Source organism: Protopterus annectens, chromosome 9.part0 (genome assembly GCF_019279795.1).
Source record: "Protopterus annectens isolate FY-2018-M chromosome 9.part0, PAN1.0, whole genome shotgun sequence".
NCBI classification, from domain to species: domain Eukaryota; kingdom Metazoa; phylum Chordata; order Ceratodontiformes; family Protopteridae; genus Protopterus; species Protopterus annectens.
Genome location: NC_056743.1, coordinates 283142617 through 283161697, shown reverse-complemented (window position 1 = coordinate 283161697; position 19081 = coordinate 283142617). Strand labels below are relative to the sequence as shown.

Genomic DNA, 19081 nt, shown 5'->3' with positions numbered 1-19081 from the left:
TATATATTACAATTTATTATAACTATGTACTTATTTATCTTATATAGTATATTACACAGTATATGTGAGTATTCTTATAAATTATTTGTAGTACACAAAAATAATTTGTAGTATACATACAATGACACAAGCATGCGTCAATGCAATTGCCTAGTTGGTAAAAATAATAATAAAAATAACACTTGTTGAATATTGGATTTAATCATTCACAACACCAATATTTTGTTGAAGGAAACGTGTACTGTTAATAAGAGTAATCTAGTGTTCAGTTCCTTCCTTTTTAAAGAATTGTACTGAAGAACAACATACGAGCAAGGTTAAAAATGCCAACTAACATATACACACACGCTAGATTTCATTTTTAATTTCATTCATGTATTTGATACACATTCACTTTACGCAATACTGTATTTTTATCAACCGTTATTTGGCGATACACTGCGAGCGCATTTTACTTATGATTTAACAAATGAACTAACAGGCGGCAGCCTTGGTTGATTAAAATAGGTGTTATGGAATAATAATATACTTATACATATACAAGCTTAGTGTAAGTATTTTACACAACAAAATTTTGTTGTTTAATTTGATGATTTGATGAATTTTAATCTATTGAGTTGACATGATAGTGCTCACGGTGAACTATTGTGTTATGGACACGAACATTACGAATAGACGGGTTAAAAGTTTTTTGTATGGTCTTACGAAGTTGATATTATTATTATTTATTTCAAACAACTATTTTACAAAAATTATTATTAACAAATATTTTTATTTCACATTTATTTTACTTGATGCATACAGGCACTCGGATTGATTGAGTTACGCAAATGGTGAACTATAAAGCTAATGGTACAAATGTTCGCACAAATGCTGATCAAATATTTGGTTTTATTATACATTTATTTTTTTCTATATATTTATGATGTGCAGGTTTTGAGTCCGTGGGGTTATGAAATGTTTGGTGTAACAGTACATATATTTATCGAACAATGGAAGTGTTCATTACAAAATATGTGCTGTTTGACTGAATTTTATGCTTATTGTTATTGATTCTTATGTTCACATTTTATTTAGCTATTGTATTTTTATACTGGATTTTTCGAAGTCAACCATCATTGCTTACATCACGTGTAAATACTATTTAAGTTACAGGAAGTGATGTATTAACTGTTTGAAAAAGTTTGGCAGGCGCCAAACGAAAGCGCTTATTTCGATTGTGGTGCATTTCAAGTTTTGCTATTAAACTTCTTGGTCCAGTCCGTTGTTCATTGATTATTGGATAGAAATTCAGTTTTATACTAAAGTTAGCAGAAGGATGTACATAGAAAGCTCCTGTACTAGGCTATCTGCCCTAGGCCATTTATAAGCCTAGCCAGAGTGTGTTTGGCTTTCGCCACCCATTTTAAATAAATTTTGCTATGCCCTTTTTCGAGGTTAGTATACTGTGCCTCTGTCTAACAGTGACACAGAAGAGATACCCAGGGTAAACCTACGATCTCCCATCCACTCATCAAGATTCATCTTGAAGAGAGTCAATGACGGACTCTGCCTAACCTGGACTGGGATTTTATTCCAGAGTGAAGGGAGCCTCTGGGTTATGAATCTGTCCCTCCAGCATGTCCTATTATTTCAGTGCTGAGGTTCAAGTCTCTCGAGCGCGTAGCTCGATGGGATTTGGATTTTCTGAGGTGCAGCATGTCCATTAATTCCGGGTTGGACATGGCTTTATACGTCAGGCACAGATCACCTCTGAGCAGGCGGTATGCCACTGAGTAGAGCTGGAGTTTCTTTAACAGGGCAGCATATGGCATCTGTTTGAGCCCTTTGATCCTCTTGGTGAGGTACTTTTGGGGTCTTTCCAGTTGCTGCAGGTGTCTGGTAAGGTACATCCCAAAGGGGCATTGTACACAATTATGGGCCTGATGAGGGATGAGTAAAGAGGCATGATGACCTCCCCTGATCAAGATGTGAATCCCTTCATGATTAGGTGGGCTATAAAAAATGTTTTTCTAACAACTTTGGCCACGTGGTTGTCAAATGAGAGATTGCTATCAACTTGGGTCCCCTGGTCCCTAATTACTTCTTCTGTACTTAATGGATTACCACCTATGTGGTAATTTGTGGCACTTTGTTTTTGCCAAAGGAGATGACTGTACACTTTTTGGCATTTAGCTTGAGGCCATGGCTGTGGCACCAGTTGTCTGTTTCTATGAGGCCCTTTTGGTGGCTGCTTGTGTCGGCTGGAGAGTCGATTATGGCGCCCAGTTTGCAGTCATTTGTGAACTTGGTCAGCCACAGTCCTTCCGCGTTGGCCTGTACCTCTGAGAAATATATACCGAACAAGAGAGGTCCCAGGACTGAGCCTTGTGGGACGCCATTTGTAACTGGTTTGGAGTCTGACATGGCTCCAGCAATTCTAACCATGTGGGTTCTGTCCTTGAGCCAGTTTACAACCCATCTAGTGACATAGGGGTTTATATTTAAGCTGGTGAGCTTATCTATAATGCCCGAGTGGGGTATTGTGTCGAAGGCTTTTGCGAGGTCCAGGTAGGCTGTGTGGACCACCTTCCCCTCGTCAATGGCCTTGGTGACTGTTTCAAAGAAATCGACCAGGTTTAAGAGGCAGGATCTGCCCTTAACAAAGCCGAACTGGGTAGGATCCAGTGTCTGTAGGTCCCCAATATCTTTATTTATGAGGTCCATGATGATCCTTTCCATAGCTTTGCAGACCAAGCTAGTCAGGCTTATGGGGCGATAGTTTCCAGGATCCGTTGAGGCACCACCTTTGTGGAGAAGGACCATTGTTGTTGTACGCCACTCTTTGGGTACATATCCTGTAGTAAGGCTTAGATTGAACAGTAGTTTTATGTTTGGGTTTAGCTCATCTTGGAGTTCATGTAGGACGCAGCCCAGGACACCGTCTGGTCCCATTGATGCTGTGTTTTTTGCTTTGGAGAGGGCGACTCTTACCTGAGCATCTGAGATGTCAGGGGGGGCAGCACTCTGCTGGGATAGATATTTGCCCTTTTGGTGGGAGGAGGGGGAGTTTGCATTAAACCTGTCAGCTAGGATATAATTGCGTCAGTTTATAATTATACACTGCAATTGTTATGCAATATGTATTCTTTGTTAAATTTGTATCATATATTTTTTCACATGCATTTCATGTATTTTTTACATTATTTCATATGAAATATATATTCAGCATGTATTATTAGAGTTGGGGTAATGAATTTTATTCTAATAGATAGAGAATTTTTAGTATATGATTGAATTTTAATGCTGTTTTAGGCACTTTTAATTTATAGTATACTGATTATATTTTTAAAGTTGTTCAGTTGGGTTTCATTTATTGAAATGTGGTTTAATTGGTCAGGTGATGTTTTGGGTGGGTACTTAAAAGTATTTAAGAGACAAGTTTTGATGTATTTAGTGTTCTGATGAAATCTACGTTGGATAGATGAAAGCGCTCAACCTCTGTTTTTGTACGTTGATTAAAAAGAAGTTCTTTGTGACAATTTTGTGGATCGTGGTTTATTCTGGGAACAGTTTTTGGTTCTGGTTGTTTTCAAGTGTTGAGTTCCCTGAACAGCAGTTGTTGGTTTTCTGGTAATGACTATGACTACCAGCGTATTTTCAAATCAATTGATGAGAAAATGAAATTAATAAAAGACAGAAAGTTAAAAAAGTTAGATCAAGACCTTAATTCTTATGGGCAGGGTATGGCTTATCCCCCACCTCCAATTTCACAACAATGGGGATCTAAAATGTTGGTATATGACAGTGGAAATGTTAACAACAGCAACTTGTCTACTATAGGAGAAGAAATTGACTTGGAAGACAACACTTTTTTAGAGTTAGATCAATTTCCACCATTACGGAGGTCCGAAAGATTAATACAGCGTCAGCAGTCATTTCAACCGCATGTTCAGACAAGGAATTGGGGGCCGATATTATTATTATTTATTTCAAACAACTATTTTACAAAAATTATTATTAACAAATATTTTTATTTCACATTTATTTTACTTGATGCATACAGGCACTCGGATTGATTGAGTTACGCAAATGGTGAACTATAAAGCTAATGGTACAAATGTTCGCACAAATGCTGATCAAATATTTGGTTTTATTATACATTTATTTTTTTCTATATATTTATGATGTGCAGGTTTTGAGTCCGTGGGGTTATGAAATGTTTGGTGTAACAGTACATATATTTATCGAACAATGGAAGTGTTCATTACAAAACATGTGCTGTTTGACTGAATTTTATGCTTATTGTTATTGATTCTTATGTTCACGTTTTATTTAGCTATTGTATTTTTAAACTGGATTTTTCGAAGTCAACCATCATTGCTTACATCACGTGTAAATACTATTTAAGTTACAGGAAGTGATGTATTAACTGTTTGAAAAAGTTTGGCAGGCGCCAAACGAAAGCGCTTATTTCGATTGTGGTGCATTTCAAGTTTTGCTATTAAACTTCTTGGTCCAGTCCGTTGTTCATTGATTATTGGATAGAAATTCAGTTTTATACTAAAGTTAGCAGAAGGATGTACATAGAAAGCTCCTGTACTAGGCTATCTGCCCTAGGCCATTTATAAGCCTAGCCAGAGTGTGTTTGGCTTTCGCCACCCATTTTAAATAAATTTTGCTATGCCCTTTTTCGAGGTTAGTATACTGTGCCTCTGTCTAACAGTGACACAGAAGAGATACCCAGGGTAAACCTACGATCTCCCATCCACTCATCAAGATTCATCTTGAAGAGAGTCAATGAGGGACTCTGCCTAATCTGGACTGGGATTTTATTCCAGAGTGAAGGGAGCCTCTGGGTTATGAATCTGTCCCTCCAGCATGTCCTATTATTTCAGTGCTGAGGTTCAAGTCTCTCGAGCGCGTAGCTCGATGGGATTTGGATTTTCTGAGGTGCAGCATGTCCATTAATTCCGGGTTGGACATGGCTTTATACGTCAGGCACAGATCACCTCTGAGCAGGCGGTATGCCACTGAGTAGAGCTGGAGTTTCTTTAACAGGGCAGCATATGGCATCTGTTTGAGCCCTTTGATCCTCTTGGTGAGGTACTTTTGGGGTCTTTCCAGTTGCTGCAGGTGTCTGGTAAGGTACATCCCAAAGGGGCATTGTACACAATTATGGGCCTGATGAGGGATGAGTAAAGAGGCATGATGACCTCCCCTGATCAAGATGTGAATCCCTTCATGATTAGGTGGGCTATAAAAAATGTTTTTCTAACAACTTTGGCCACGTGGTTGTCAAATGAGAGATTGCTATCAACTTGGGTCCCCTGGTCCCTAATTACTTCTTCTGTACTTAATGGATTACCACCTATGTGGTAATTTGTGGGCACTTTGTTTTTGCCAAAGGAGATGACTGTACACTTTTTGGCATTTAGCTTGAGGCCATGGCTGTGGCACCAGTTGTCTGTTTCTATGAGGCCCTTTTGGTGGCTGCTTGTGTCGGCTGGAGAGTCGATTATGGCGCCCAGTTTGCAGTCATTTGTGAACTTGGTCAGCCACAGTCCTTCCGCGTTGGCCTGTACCTCTGAGAAATATATACCGAACAAGAGAGGTCCCAGGACTGAGCCTTGTGGGACGCCATTTGTAACTGGTTTGGAGTCTGACATGGCTCCAGCAATTCTAACCATGTGGGTTCTGTCCTTGAGCCAGTTTACAACCCATCTAGTGACATAGGGGTTTATATTTAAGCTGGTGAGCTTATCTATAATGCCCGAGTGGGGTATTGTGTCGAAGGCTTTTGCGAGGTCCAGGTAGGCTGTGTGGCCCACCTTCCCCTCGTCAATGGCCTTGGTGACTGTTTCAAAGAAATCGACCAGGTTTAAGAGGCAGGATCTGCCCTTAACAAAGCCGAACTGGGTAGGATCCAGTGTCTGTAGGTCCCCAATATCTTTATTTATGAGGTCCATGATGATCCTTTCCATAGCTTTGCAGACCAAGCTAGTCAGGCTTATGGGGCGATAGTTTCCAGGATCCGTTGAGGCACCACCTTTGTGGAGAAGGACCATTGTTGTTGTACGCCACTCTTTGGGTACATATCCTGTAGTAAGGCTTAGATTGAACAGTAGTTTTATGTTTGGGTTTAGCTCATCTTGGAGTTCATGTAGGACGCAGCCCGGGACACCGTCTGGTCCCATTGATGCTGTGTTTTTTGCTTTGGAGAGGGCAACTCTTACCTGAGCATCTGAGATGTCAGGGGGGGCAGCACTCTGCTGGGATAGATATTTGCCCTTTTGGTGGGAGGAGGGGGAGTTTGCATTAAACCTGTCAGCTAGGATGTTGGCAATGTCTGTGGGTTCGGTGTATTTTTTGTCATTTTGGACTAAATCTGAGCATATCTGGGAATTCCCACCCAGGTTCCTAACATAACTAAAGAAAGCCTTGTGATTATCCTTAGTGTCCTGTGCAGTTTTTCTCTTGAAGCTGACCTTAGACGATTTTATGAGTGCCCGTAGTTTTTTGCTAATACTGAAGTTGTAACGCTGCTGCACATAAAAGTGCCTAATCTACTAGAATAAGACCTCTTCATAGCATTTTATGGTTTATAACATAAATGTCTCTTCAACTACCTATTATTTTTGAAGGAGAAATGTGGTACCGTATCTGTCACTCTCTTGAGTTCATCAACTGTATTCAAGATATTCCAGTTATTTGTAATAATGTCACAGGAAACATTAACATTACTAGAAAAGGATATAGGTAATCTAGAAAAATTTGGCTTAACATGACTTATTGCCTATTCGGTCTCCACCACTCTTTCTGTAAAGTAGGGTTTACATTTATTCCCTCTTTCTTTCCAAGCTGTAGCAATACATGAGTCTATCTCTTTCTCATTATAGCCTCTATTTAAAAAATCACACTTCGAATTCATAATAGCTAATTCTAACTGCTTATCATCATTATGCAACCTCATTATTCTAAAAAATTGACCTTTCATAACGTTTCGTGGAATATGTCTAAGATGCATACTATTCCTATGTAGTAAATTGTTCTTACGAACTGGCTTCCTGTAAAGGCTTGTTTATAGTCCTATACATTCAGTCTTCTTAACTAAGACATCTAGAAACTCAATTTCTTCAACTGAATACTTATAAGTAAATTTTAGGAAATTAGCAGAACATTGCAAATATTCAATAAACCCTTCAAGCATAGTCAACGACCCTCCCCATAGTAAAATATATCATCCACAAAGCATACATACCATAAAACATACTCAGAAAATTGATTAGCATGCAAAAATTTCTCATTTTCCCATTGAACTAGTGCAAGGTTGGCGTAGCTGTTTCAACAAGCTGTGCCCATCGCTTTTGCACAAAAAAATCTTCATATAGAAAAACATTGTTTTCTAACATTATTTCTAATAATGTACATAATAAATTAACCTTCTCATTAGTGAAATGTGGCTGCTCACTTAGGAAGGTCCTAATACTTTCATTACCCCGGCCATTGGGAATAACCGTAAAGGGGGATTCTATATCCAGTGTTACAAGCCAATAATTGCTTGTCAGACTTCTATTTACTGTATACAGTCTCTCTAAAAAAGACTTAGCATCCCTAAGAACTGTGCTACATTCTTCTAGTAAAGGATGTAAATTATTTTCCACAAAGATGGAAAGTGGTTGCATTACCCACCCTTTACCAGAAACAATGGGACACATTGGTGGACCTTCTACATTCTTGTGTACTTTAGGTAGGCCGTAAACCATTGGGATAAGGGGGTGTTCAACATTAAAATATTTAAAAAGACTTTCTGAGATCATCCCTGTCATAAGCATATCAAAAACATAAAACAAAACTCTTTCAATAATTCCATTAACAACAGATCTCAACACACACAAATAAGTATTGCTATCATTTAAAAGTTTTTTCATTTGTACTGTGTACAAATCCCTATCTAAAACAACGATGCTACCACCTTTATTGACTGGCCTAACCTCTATGGAGTGCATCATTTTCAATTCCCTGAGGGCAGTATACTCATCACTGGTCATATTAAGATAGGTAGGTTTCACATCAACTTCATAAGCCTGTCTAATTTGTTTTTCATATATATTAACAAAGGCATCCACCATAGGATTTGATGGTGGAATAAATGTACTCGGCTTTCTAAAGGAATCAGTATCAGCATTAGTCGTCTTATCTTTAAATAAAGCCTCAAGCATCAAAGTTCTACCATACAGTTTCAAATCTTTTAAAATGTCAGTTAAGTCGGCCTTCTGTGCCGGAACTTTATTAAGTAGAGGTAATTGTGAAAATGTTAATTCAGTGCTTGAAATATTTATTACCAAACTTTCATCTCCTTCGAGTCCTTACCGAGTTGAGCCACCTCTGTGCTGGGTAAATGTTGCTCCCTTCCTCTCCTCCCTCGACTTCTCAGTCTGTTCTTTATGGGGAAGGGGTTGGTCAATGTAAATTGCATTGTCATAATGTTCTTGTTTGCTGAATCTGATGCCACTACCTCCGAAAAAGAACCCGCTGTTTCTACATTCATGATTTGCTGTTTCTCAAGTTGTAGAGGAAAAACACCATAATTCCATTCTTCCTATTGAGGTGTTACTTGCTCTACCTCTAGTTGCTGAGGCTGAACCTCCTGATTTGATGCCAAAGCTCCCCTGTTATTTGGAACCAGTTGACTGTGCCAGACGTCCTACTGGTCCAAGGGTATGCCTGTTGATACCAATAAGAAGTAAATCATGGAGGAAAGTTCCTCTGTTCATCCTCCCAACAAAGAGTCTTGGGTAATGGTCAGAATCAGGAAGCATGTCTATGCCTCAGTGATCTTCACCATCCAGTCCCTGAACTATGTGTGCACACTTCACAAGGCTACAGAGGGATCTGATTAAGGAGCTATCAGACACCCTCTCAGGATCTATTTCTGAAGAGGTGAAAGCATCTGTCACCTCTTAGTTGGCTACCCTGCAATTGATTTCCATCTCCTCCATGAAGCTCATTTCCAATGTAGCAGAAGGAATCTCAAGATCAGTGGGTTCAGGCGTTGTCATTAGGCGACACTCCTGGATGCACTTATATGATTTTGCGGAGCCCTTTATGTCTTCATTTATCAATGCTCCTTTTGACACGGCACACCTGTTTTTGGCCCCAAGTTAAAAGATACATTGTCCAGGTGTGAGAAGGATGGAAAGACGCCCTCTACTGTGGGCATGTGTTTTTCCACTCCCCAAAAATCCTTCTCAAGGAATCATTGAAGAAGTGGGAAAATTTGGTTCAGAAAATACCATGGATCTTTCCAGGACACACGTGGTGGAAGTTTTCCTGGGGCGGAGGGGGTATTCAAATGGTAAACACCACCCTTGCGGCAGAGATGACCTGCAAAGCCCAGGGTCCAGAGATTGGCTCTTTGGTAAACCCTTTCAACGCTCCTGATAGGAGGCATGACTGCCCCCTTCTGGTCTCTCCACCAGAGAGCCTGGCTAGAAATAACAACAGATACTTGGTTGCAGAGGATCATTTCCAGAGGTTATATAATACCACTGTTTCTTTATCCTCCCAGTTCAAGAAAATTCCCTGATGTTCCACCCAGTCAGAGGGAACAAGCAGCACTGCAAATTCAAAAGCTGCTAAAAAAATAGAATAATTCAAGAAGTCCCCCAGACCAGAGATAATCCAGAACTTAATCAAGATTCTTTTTCGTGCCAAAGAAAAGAGGGGACTGGAGACCAGTTCTGTATCTCAGCATCTTAAATACATCTGTCCAAGAGACTAAGTTCTGGATGGTCATGCTTCAGTCCGTCCTTCTCTTTTTGGAAAAGGACAGTTGAATGTGCTCAGTAGATCTTCAGGATGCGTACTGTCATACAAAGATAAACAGGTGATCCAGAAGATTTTTATGCTTCTGGCTGGGAACCAGTCACTATCAGTTCAGGGTTCTGTCCTTTGGTCTCACCACAGCCCCCAGGGTGTTTACCAAATGCACAGCAGTAGTAGCAGCTCACAGGAGACTACAAGGATTCTGAATGTTTCCATATTTAGACGACTGGCTCATTTTGGCCCCGGCCAGGCATCAGCTCATCATGGCAAGACAAAATGTGATACAGATATGTGCACTACTAGGAATTACCATAAACTACCAAAAGTCTTATTTAGAACCAAGTCAAAGCATAGAGTTCGTAGGAGCACTGCTCGATATAAAATAGCCTCACTTCCCCCCTCCAGAGTTCAAACAATAAAATTGCAAGTGAGAAAGATTGTTTGCAGTACCAGAGTCCCAGCCCGCTTGGTCCTTCAGGCCTTGGGGTCAGTGGCACCAGCAATAACATTACTACCCTTAGCCAGATATCACAATGGATGCTGGCCTCACAATTGTCAATAGTTCATCTTCCTTTATCTGTTCTGATATGAATAACCAATATACACAAAAGGGATCTACTGTAGTGGATTCAATTAGAAGAGGTTCTACAAGGACGTTTATTAGTCCTTTCTCTGCCCAAGGCCTTCTTGACCACAGATGCTTCCCAGCTGGGGTGGGTGGTCATTACCTGGAAAAGACAGTCCAAGGCACATGGTCCCTCAAAGAGCCACTTTGCATATCAGTGTCCTAAAGTTGAGAGCAGTGCTTTTAGCATTGCAGGCCTTTCAGACTGCTCTCCCTTTAGAAATGACTGAGATTCAAACAGACAACATGTCAGTAGTTTGGTACATCAACAAACAAGGGGGCACCAGATCTTACCCCTTGTGTCAAGATGAGCTTAAGATCTGGCAATGGACAATCTCTTCCAAACACTTTCTTATAGCAATGCATATCCTGGAGAAGTCCAGTATATTAGCAGACGACCTGAGCAAGTACCTCCTACTACCTCACGAGTGGTTCCTCAAAAAGAGCGTAGCTGAATTGATTTTACGAAAATGGGGCCAGCTTGCTGCAATCACTACGTCTCCCCTGAACAACAAGTGCAGCAGCTACTTTGCCCTAATTCCCCCGCAGGGGGTGTCACTAAGGGATGTTCTTCTCCACGGTTGGCCCCGTGGTCTACTTTATGCTTATCCCCAGTTTCTTTGATTTCAAAGTTTCTACAGAGAGCTGCCGGGTTGAAGAGCAAAATAATCCTCATTGCACCATTTTGACTTCGGCAGATTTGGTTTCCGTTCCTTTGGGCACATGTAATTCATCAACACTGGATTCTGGACCCAGCTCCAGATCTGCTGTCTCACCTGACAGGCATGATTCATCTGAACATTTCCAATCTCAAGTGGATGGCTTGGTTTCTTCATTTCCAGTAGTAGCCAAACAACCTGTGCTCTCATCTCTAGTTTGCCACATTTTGTTGTTGTCCCTTAAACCATCTACAAGGAAACTTTATGCCAGTAAATGGAAGAGATTCAAACAATGGGCAGTTCAAAATCATATCGACCCTTTTTCTACCCCGATTCATAGTGTTCTTGATTTTTTGACACTACTTTTTAATCAAAGAGCCAGTGGTTCAACAGTTAAATTTCAGTTGGCAGCAATTTCTAATTTTCATAGTGGTTGTGATAATTCCTCACTAGCTGCTCATAAAGTTTGTAAAACCTTTCTGAGGGGGCAAACACCTTTTAAAACCTCCATTTAAAGATCTTACTCCTCCATGGAATCTAAATCTAGTACTGCAAGCAATGATCCATCCAGCTTTTGAACCTGCTCTTGACTGTGGTCTTAAATTTCATTCTTGGAAAACTTTATTATTATTATTGTTAGCCATTACTTCTGCTACATGGATTTCAGAGATTCAGGCCTTGTCTCTGAAGCCCCCATATCTAATTGTTTTCATAAACATAGGGTTATACAATGAAATAATGCATCTTTTTTTTCCCAAAATAGTATCAGTGTCCCCCATTAATCAGTCCATCAGTTTACCTGTCTTCCTTCCAAATTATTTGAACAAAGGCAAATATTTATTACATTTATTGGATGTTCATAGGCAACTGCGATTCTGTATTCATAGAACAAAGGACATCAGATCTATGGATGAGTTATTTGTTTCATTTGCAGATTTAAAACTGGGAAAACCAGTGTCCAACATCACCCTAGCTAGATGGCTTACAGGCTGCATAACCTTTATTTACAACAAATTGGATAAGCCCTTACCAAGACAAATACATACTCATTCAACCAGGTTTGTAGCAACTTCCTCTGTTTTCACTCAAGAGCTTCCATGGATGAAATTTGTGCAGCAGCAACTTGACCTCCCCCCCTTACCTTTATCACTCATTACAAGTTGGATTTGGTATCAAGAAGAAGAGCATCATTTGGCTCAATGGTGCATAGGAGTATCCTTCCTTGAGTCCACCCTGAGATTTAGATAGCTGGAGACTCTGTCCCATCAGTTGAGGACAATGAAAATTGACAACATCAGATAAAAAAGTTATGTACTTACCATAATGTTCCATTTGTGTTGTCCATTTTCATTCTTTCTCATCTCTCCACCCATCAAATCCCATCCTTATGGTTTTCTGGAAGAGCGAGTGGATATAACATTTCCAAATACTCCAAGCATGATAAAGCTCTAGATAAGGCCTTGTCTAGACTTTTTCTGTATTTACATTTATGTCTGTTTGTATGAGAATTACTTCTTTATGCTCTAGCCAGCAAACAAGATCTGAGGTATTTGGGGTTGGTGCATTCTGGGTAAGAGAGAAGCTCAAGAGTTCTAGGCTGCTATGAGCTTTTGCAATAGCCAAGTCAGATCCGAAGGTTCAGATCCGAACCCATCAGTTGAGGAAGAATGAAAATTGACAACACAGATGGAATGTTATGGTAAGTACATAACTTCTTTTTTATGCTGCTCACTTAGGTAAAAGAGATATGCAGAGTATTATTTTTGTTTATAAAAATGTACTGTACAATTCATATTAATCAGCTGCTCATCTTATTATTTCAGGAAGAATTATAATTGATGGAATAGACATTGCAAAACTTCCCTTGCAGACATTAAGGTCCAGACTATCAATCATTCTTCAAGACCCCATACTATTCAGTGGCACAATCAGGTAAGTACATTTAAAGAATAAAACTGATGTTTGACATATGAAGTGACTAAAAACAATTGTGTACTTATTAAATTTTGTTTGAATACAGAGTTTACAAACTGGAATGCAAGACTTGCATCCTTCCCTATACTTCCTTATGGTAGGATACAGCAGAATTAGAAAGTTTCCCACAAGGACTGTGGCAACAGATTCATTTATGTATTTATTCTTTTGTTCATTTGTACTGTTTGATGCATACCTCATGACGTGGGTGGGTATTTTGATAGAAAAGAATGATGCAGCTTTTCTGACTTTATGTTCTGCTAGTGAGTAATAGAGTATTGGCTTTATGGCTGCAGCCAGTCTGAAACTATTCAGACACTTTTTGATCAGACTAGCCATTTATATCAGTCTTTAATTCCAGATCTTTGAGTTAGGCGCATATGAAAATTGGATCTAGTGATTTTATTTTTAATGTTATATACTTATTTATCTTTACAGAACAGAATACAGACTTCTTTTGCATGTCAGAGATGTTGTATTCTTACATTCTATAGTAGTACATTAGCCAATTAGAGGTATGTTCAATGAAAAAAAAAATATTTTGTTTTAAATTTACAACACACAGATACAGACAAAACCTGTCACTGTCATGTGTTGTTGCCTTACCTACCATCAAGTATTTCAGAAAGTACACAAATAAATCTAAATCATTTTTTAGTGATCTACCTCCAAGCATTTTGAAAGGAACATACACATTTGTAAGCATCAGAGGTTATTACAATGATGACTATATTAGAGCAGGATCATGCAGAACATAGGTTCATAGGTAGGTACTGGGCTATCGGCCCAAGGGCTTAAGTAAGCCTAACCAACAAGGTTCCCCTGGCTTACGCCACCCATGAAAGTTATTTTCCTGTACCCCTGTCGAGCAGAGCCACCGAAGTGATCCCTGGGGTGTATTTCCTATTTCCCATCCGCTTATCAAGATTTTTCTTGAAGAGTGCTAATGAGGAACTTTGCTTGACATAGATGGGTAGCTTGTTCCAGAGTATGGGAAGTCTCTAGGACAGGAATCTATCCATCCAGCTTGTGCTGTTTATTGTGGTGACAAGGTTTAGGTCCCTAGAGCGTGTAGCTCAGAGGGATTGGGATTTCTTTAGGTGTAGCATGTCCAACAGCTCTGGGTTTGACATAGCTTTATATGTTAAGCAGAGATCACCTCAGAGTAGGCATTATGCTAAGGAGTAAAGCTGTAGGGCATCTGTTTGAGACCAGTAATCCTCTTTGTGAGGTACTTCTGTGGCCTTTCCAGCTGCTGCAGATGTCTTGTGAGGTACATTCCAAAAGGGGTGCTGTACTCTATAATGAGTCTAATGAGTGTTGAGTAGAGGGGAACAATGACCTCTTTTTTCCTAGATGAGAACCCTTTTGTGATGAGATGTGCCATGTAGAAGGATTTCCTGACTATTGTGGTGATGTGATTATCAAAGCAAAGACTACTGTCCATCTGGGTCCCCAGGACTGTTATCACACATTCGGTCTTAAGTAGACTGCTGCCCACCAAAAACTCAGCATGCTATATAGGAATAATCGCTTTCTCTCTCACTCCACCAGGCACACTTTGGCCACTACCTACCTTTTGCCCTCATTATTATATGGAGCTCCTCTCCTAACCAACTTGTCATCCTCCATCACCTCCAAACTAGAAAGCTGCTACAATAAAATCTCTAAATTTGCCTCCAACTGTAAAAATTCCACCTATCATTGCCTTTCCCTTCAATCCCTAAATTGGCTTGAACTACCAAACTACCTAAACTATCTGCAGTTCACCACAGCGCACAAACTTATATTTCAGACATCTAACTGTCCTGCCGTAGCTAACATCCTTCCACCCTACATCCCCAATAGAACTCTCAGATCCGAACATCAAAACCTGATTGCTATCAATAAACCTAAATGTCCAGCTGGCCAATTCTCTTCTCCTTCACTATTGGCAAGATTTGGAACTCTCTCCCTTCCTCTTTACGATCAATATCAAACTCTGAAAATTTCAAAACTCAGCTTTTCAAACATCTGTCCACTAAGTGGAAATGCTCCTGTCTTCACCCTACCTAAAACTATACAAGAATACACTGATATCCTACCTAGAATGTAAAAAGGTGAGACAGTGCATATAGTCTACCCCACCTAAAAATTATCCAAGAACACATTGATATCCCACATGGAACGTACCCTTGCCCTCAAAATGTCCTACAATTATTTATCTTTCAACCCCCTTGTGTAAATACTGTAAATAGATTTTCTTAACTCTCTTCTCTATGTGCTTATATAATGCATTTTCTCAAATTACTCTATAAGAATAGCTTTATAAATGTATAGCCTCTTTAGAATGTGCTTATGTGCTTATATAATGCATTTTCTCAAATTATTGTATAAGGACAGCTTTATAATTGTATAACCTTTTTAGAATAACCTTAGTGAAGTTGTATTTGACTATTTTGTAGTAATGAATGTTCCTATTGTACAAACTGGTCACCTCAATGTATCACTTATATTTTTTCATATTTTGTAATTTGTATTTGTATTTTTGGAGCTTTTCTCCCCGGGCCTCCACTGAAAACGGGTCCCCAGGGCCCAGTGGACCTCCCCGGTAATCAAACTGGAAATAAATAAATAAATAATAAATAAATGTGGTAGTTCATGGGTACAGAGTTTTTACCAAAGGGGATGACAATGCACATTTTGGCATTGAGCTTGAAGCCATGACTCTGACACCAGGCATCTATCTCAGTGAGGCCCTTCTGTAGGATGTCCACATCATTTGGGGACTCAACTATGGCTCCTAGTTTGCAGTCATCTGCGAACGTCATTAGTCAAAGGCCTTCTGTATTAGCCTGTACTTCAGAGAAGTAGATACCAAACAAGAGAGATCCCAGGACTGAATCCTGTGGTACTGCACTTGTCACTGGTTTGAAGTCAGATTTGGAGTCTGCAACTTTTACAGTGTGGGTTCTGTCAGTGAGCCAATTGGCAACCCATCTTGTGACGTAGAGATTTATACCTAGTTTAGTGAGTTTAGCTATAATTCCAGAATGGGGGATGGTGTCGAAAGCCTTGGTGAGGTCAAGATAGACTTTGTGAACCATCTTACCCATGTCTACAGCTTTGGTGACTGCCTCAAAGAAGTCGATCAGGTTCAGAAGGCCTGATCTGCCTTTCGCAAACCCAAACAGGGTGGGGTCCAGAGTTTGGAGGTTACCAGTGTCTTTGTTTATGAGTTCAATGATGATACGTTCCATGGCCTTACAGACGAGGCTTGTCAGGCTAATAGGGCGATAGTTCCCAGGATCAGTGGTGGCTCCCCTTTTGTGGAGTGAGATAACTGTTGCTGTGCGCCATTCAGTGAGCACAAAGCCTGATGTGAGACTATGATTGAACATGGTGCTTAGATGGAGAGCCATTTCATTATGAAGTTCATGTAAAACACATCCCAGGATGTTGTCTGGTCCCGTGAATGCTGTGTTTTTGACTTTAGAGAGTGTAGATTTTACCTGCATAGTTGTAATTACAGAGACTCTGCATTATTCCTGTATAGATATGGGCCCTTTAGGGGGTGAGAGGGGGGTGAAGTTAGCACTGAACCTATCTGCCAGGATGTTGGCAATATCAGTTGGTTCTCTAATTTTCATGCCGTTGTGCTGTAACTCAGAGCAAATCTGGGTGTTGCCAATGAGATTCTTGACATAGCTATAGAATGCTTTGTGGTTGTCCCTAGAATCAGTGGTGATTTTGTTTTCATAGCTAGCTTTGGAGGATCTTATAAGGGATCTCAACTCCTTACTGAGGCTGACCAGGGAACTCCTCCACTCATGGGATTTTATTCTCTTTTGCAACAATTTCTTCTTTCTGTTGTAGAGTTTGTTTATGGTAGGGGACCACCAGATTGGCTTAATTTTTTTGGAGGATAGCATCTTGGTTCTGTTTGGGATAGCACGATCCATGCAATTGTGTAAGTGCTTATAGAGTGCAATTGTGTAGGTTTCAGCAGTCATAACTGTATTGTCCATTTGCATGGGTGTCATGAAGTTTGCCACTTCTGTCTTAAGAAGCATGAAGTTGGCTTTGGAGAATTTTTTTACCCTGATTTCTTTAATGGGGGGTGGGGGCAGGATGTGGATATCTAGGGTGATTATGGCCGGATCTGACCAACAAGGAGTTAACTTCAGGTGTGGAACACCAGTCACTCATGTTGGTAATGACTAGGTATAGGATATTGTTACCACTGGTGAGGGTGTGGATAAGTTGATCCAGGGCATTGGAATTTATGAATTCCAGAAAGCATTGAGTGAAGGAGTTGGTACATGAGTAGTTTTCCCAGTTATTGGTGGGGTAGTTGAAATCACCCATTATTAGGGTGTTTGGTTAAACCCTAATATTTTCCAGTATATCAAGAAAAGAGGAGTGGGAATCCTGGGGCATGGTGGGGGATCTGTAGTAAGCTACAATTTGGATTTCAGTTGTGCCCAGAGTTAGGTCCACTTGTATAACCTCAGATGCATTATGCTGTGCAACTAGCCTGGAGGTGTGGATATCCTTAATGAATATGGACACACTTCCACCTTTGGTGTTCCAGTCCAGGTTAGGTGGCTGAAAAGTGTTGTATGGGTTATAGCCTGGTAATGCAGAGGTGCTCTCTGGAGCCTTGAACCAGGTCTCAGTCACTGCACAGATATCGATGTTCTCCATTTTAAAGAGTGCCTCGAGGGAGTGCATTTTGAGGTTTAGACTTCTAGCATTGAGTAGCATTACCTTCAGTTTTTGTTTGCCTGATCCTGTTATGGTGGTGAATTTGTCATTTGAACCTTGCCTAAAAAAGGTGCTATAGGGACAGCAAGAGCGTTAGCCAGTATCCGGAATCCCAGGGGTGGCAGGTGCAGGCCATCTCTGGCAAAGGGTCTATATTATATCAACAAATGCTTAAAAAAAGTAAACTATGAATAATCAAACTCATGTAAGTGAAAGCATACAATCTCGAAAGCTCAGAACAGCGATTTTTTCCAAGGGAAAAAAATCACTGTTCCAAAAAAAAAAAAAAACTTAAATAATACATAAACCCCATACTTAAATACACCAACTCCGAGTTCGCACTGCAGTGCTGAAAATGGCAAAGTAATGGAAGTGGCCAAGTGAATTCTTTCCCTGGGAAAGAATTTGCTTAATAGCGTCTTCGCTATTTTGCGGTTTTGTTGTTTTAAGTTCAACCAAGATGCATTCAATATAATGCATCTTCGGTCATCTAGTAGGAACCCCTGGCAAAGCATCATGGTCTGTCGACCATGTTGTCCCAGGCAGATAGATACTGGATCCTCTTAGAATGACAGCAGAAGCTTAGTCAATTGTTGAAGTCAATCATTTTGTCCTTGTACTGCAGTATCATTCTGTGCGATGGCATAATACTACTCAGGGCTAGGGTCATACCTGCCTGGGCTACAAGATCGGAGAGCTCTTCCATGTCTCTTTTCATGTAGTCCAGGGAGGTACATCTCAGGTCATTCACACCAACATGGACAATGGCAGAGTCATATTGTACTTGTTGTGGAGTGACCTGAGTGTGTGGGTTATGTGGCAGATTCTGGCACCTGACAGGCAGCTGACAGTAACCTTCTTCTTGTTTAGCCTGGTGAGTGGGACATCAGTGTGCCTGACTATAGAGTCACCTATGACTAGTGTGTTGGGTACGTTGTTTTGCCTTATGGGCTATGGTTGAGTGGCACACTGAGTCTGTGGGCTATGTGTCATTTGGGTTGCGTTGGGAGGTGGTGGTTGCTTGCGTTTCTGCTTTGGAGGTCTCTGTTGCTTGAGCAGATTATTATTGAGAGCCTCACAAATGTTTTTGTGTTTCTATGTGTGGATTTTGGTGGTGTAGGTTTAGTTGGACTATGCGATGAGTGTGGTGTGGTGCAAGTGTTTACCTTCTCCTCTTGACTGTCAAGTTCAGTCTTGGTTGGAGAGAGCTTTACCTCCAGTTTGGCTAGATAAGTGCATCTCTCACAGGTTGTGGTGTTGGGTGGTAGGA

The 19081-nt window shown here is 40.3% G+C and overlaps 1 protein-coding gene across 6 annotated transcripts in view; it reads left to right on the top strand.

The window, feature by feature from the left end:
• The window catches only part of ABCC8 (ATP binding cassette subfamily C member 8), a 2552355-nt gene that overhangs the window by 2275880 nt on the left and 257394 nt on the right, over positions 1-19081 (top strand). For all 6 annotated transcript variants that reach the window (XM_044082872.1, XM_044082868.1, XM_044082869.1 and 3 more), the window contains one exon: positions 12915-13023. In XM_044082872.1, the coding sequence (XP_043938807.1) occupies positions 12915-13023 (109 nt within the window). The remainder of the gene's footprint in view (positions 1-12914; positions 13024-19081) is intronic.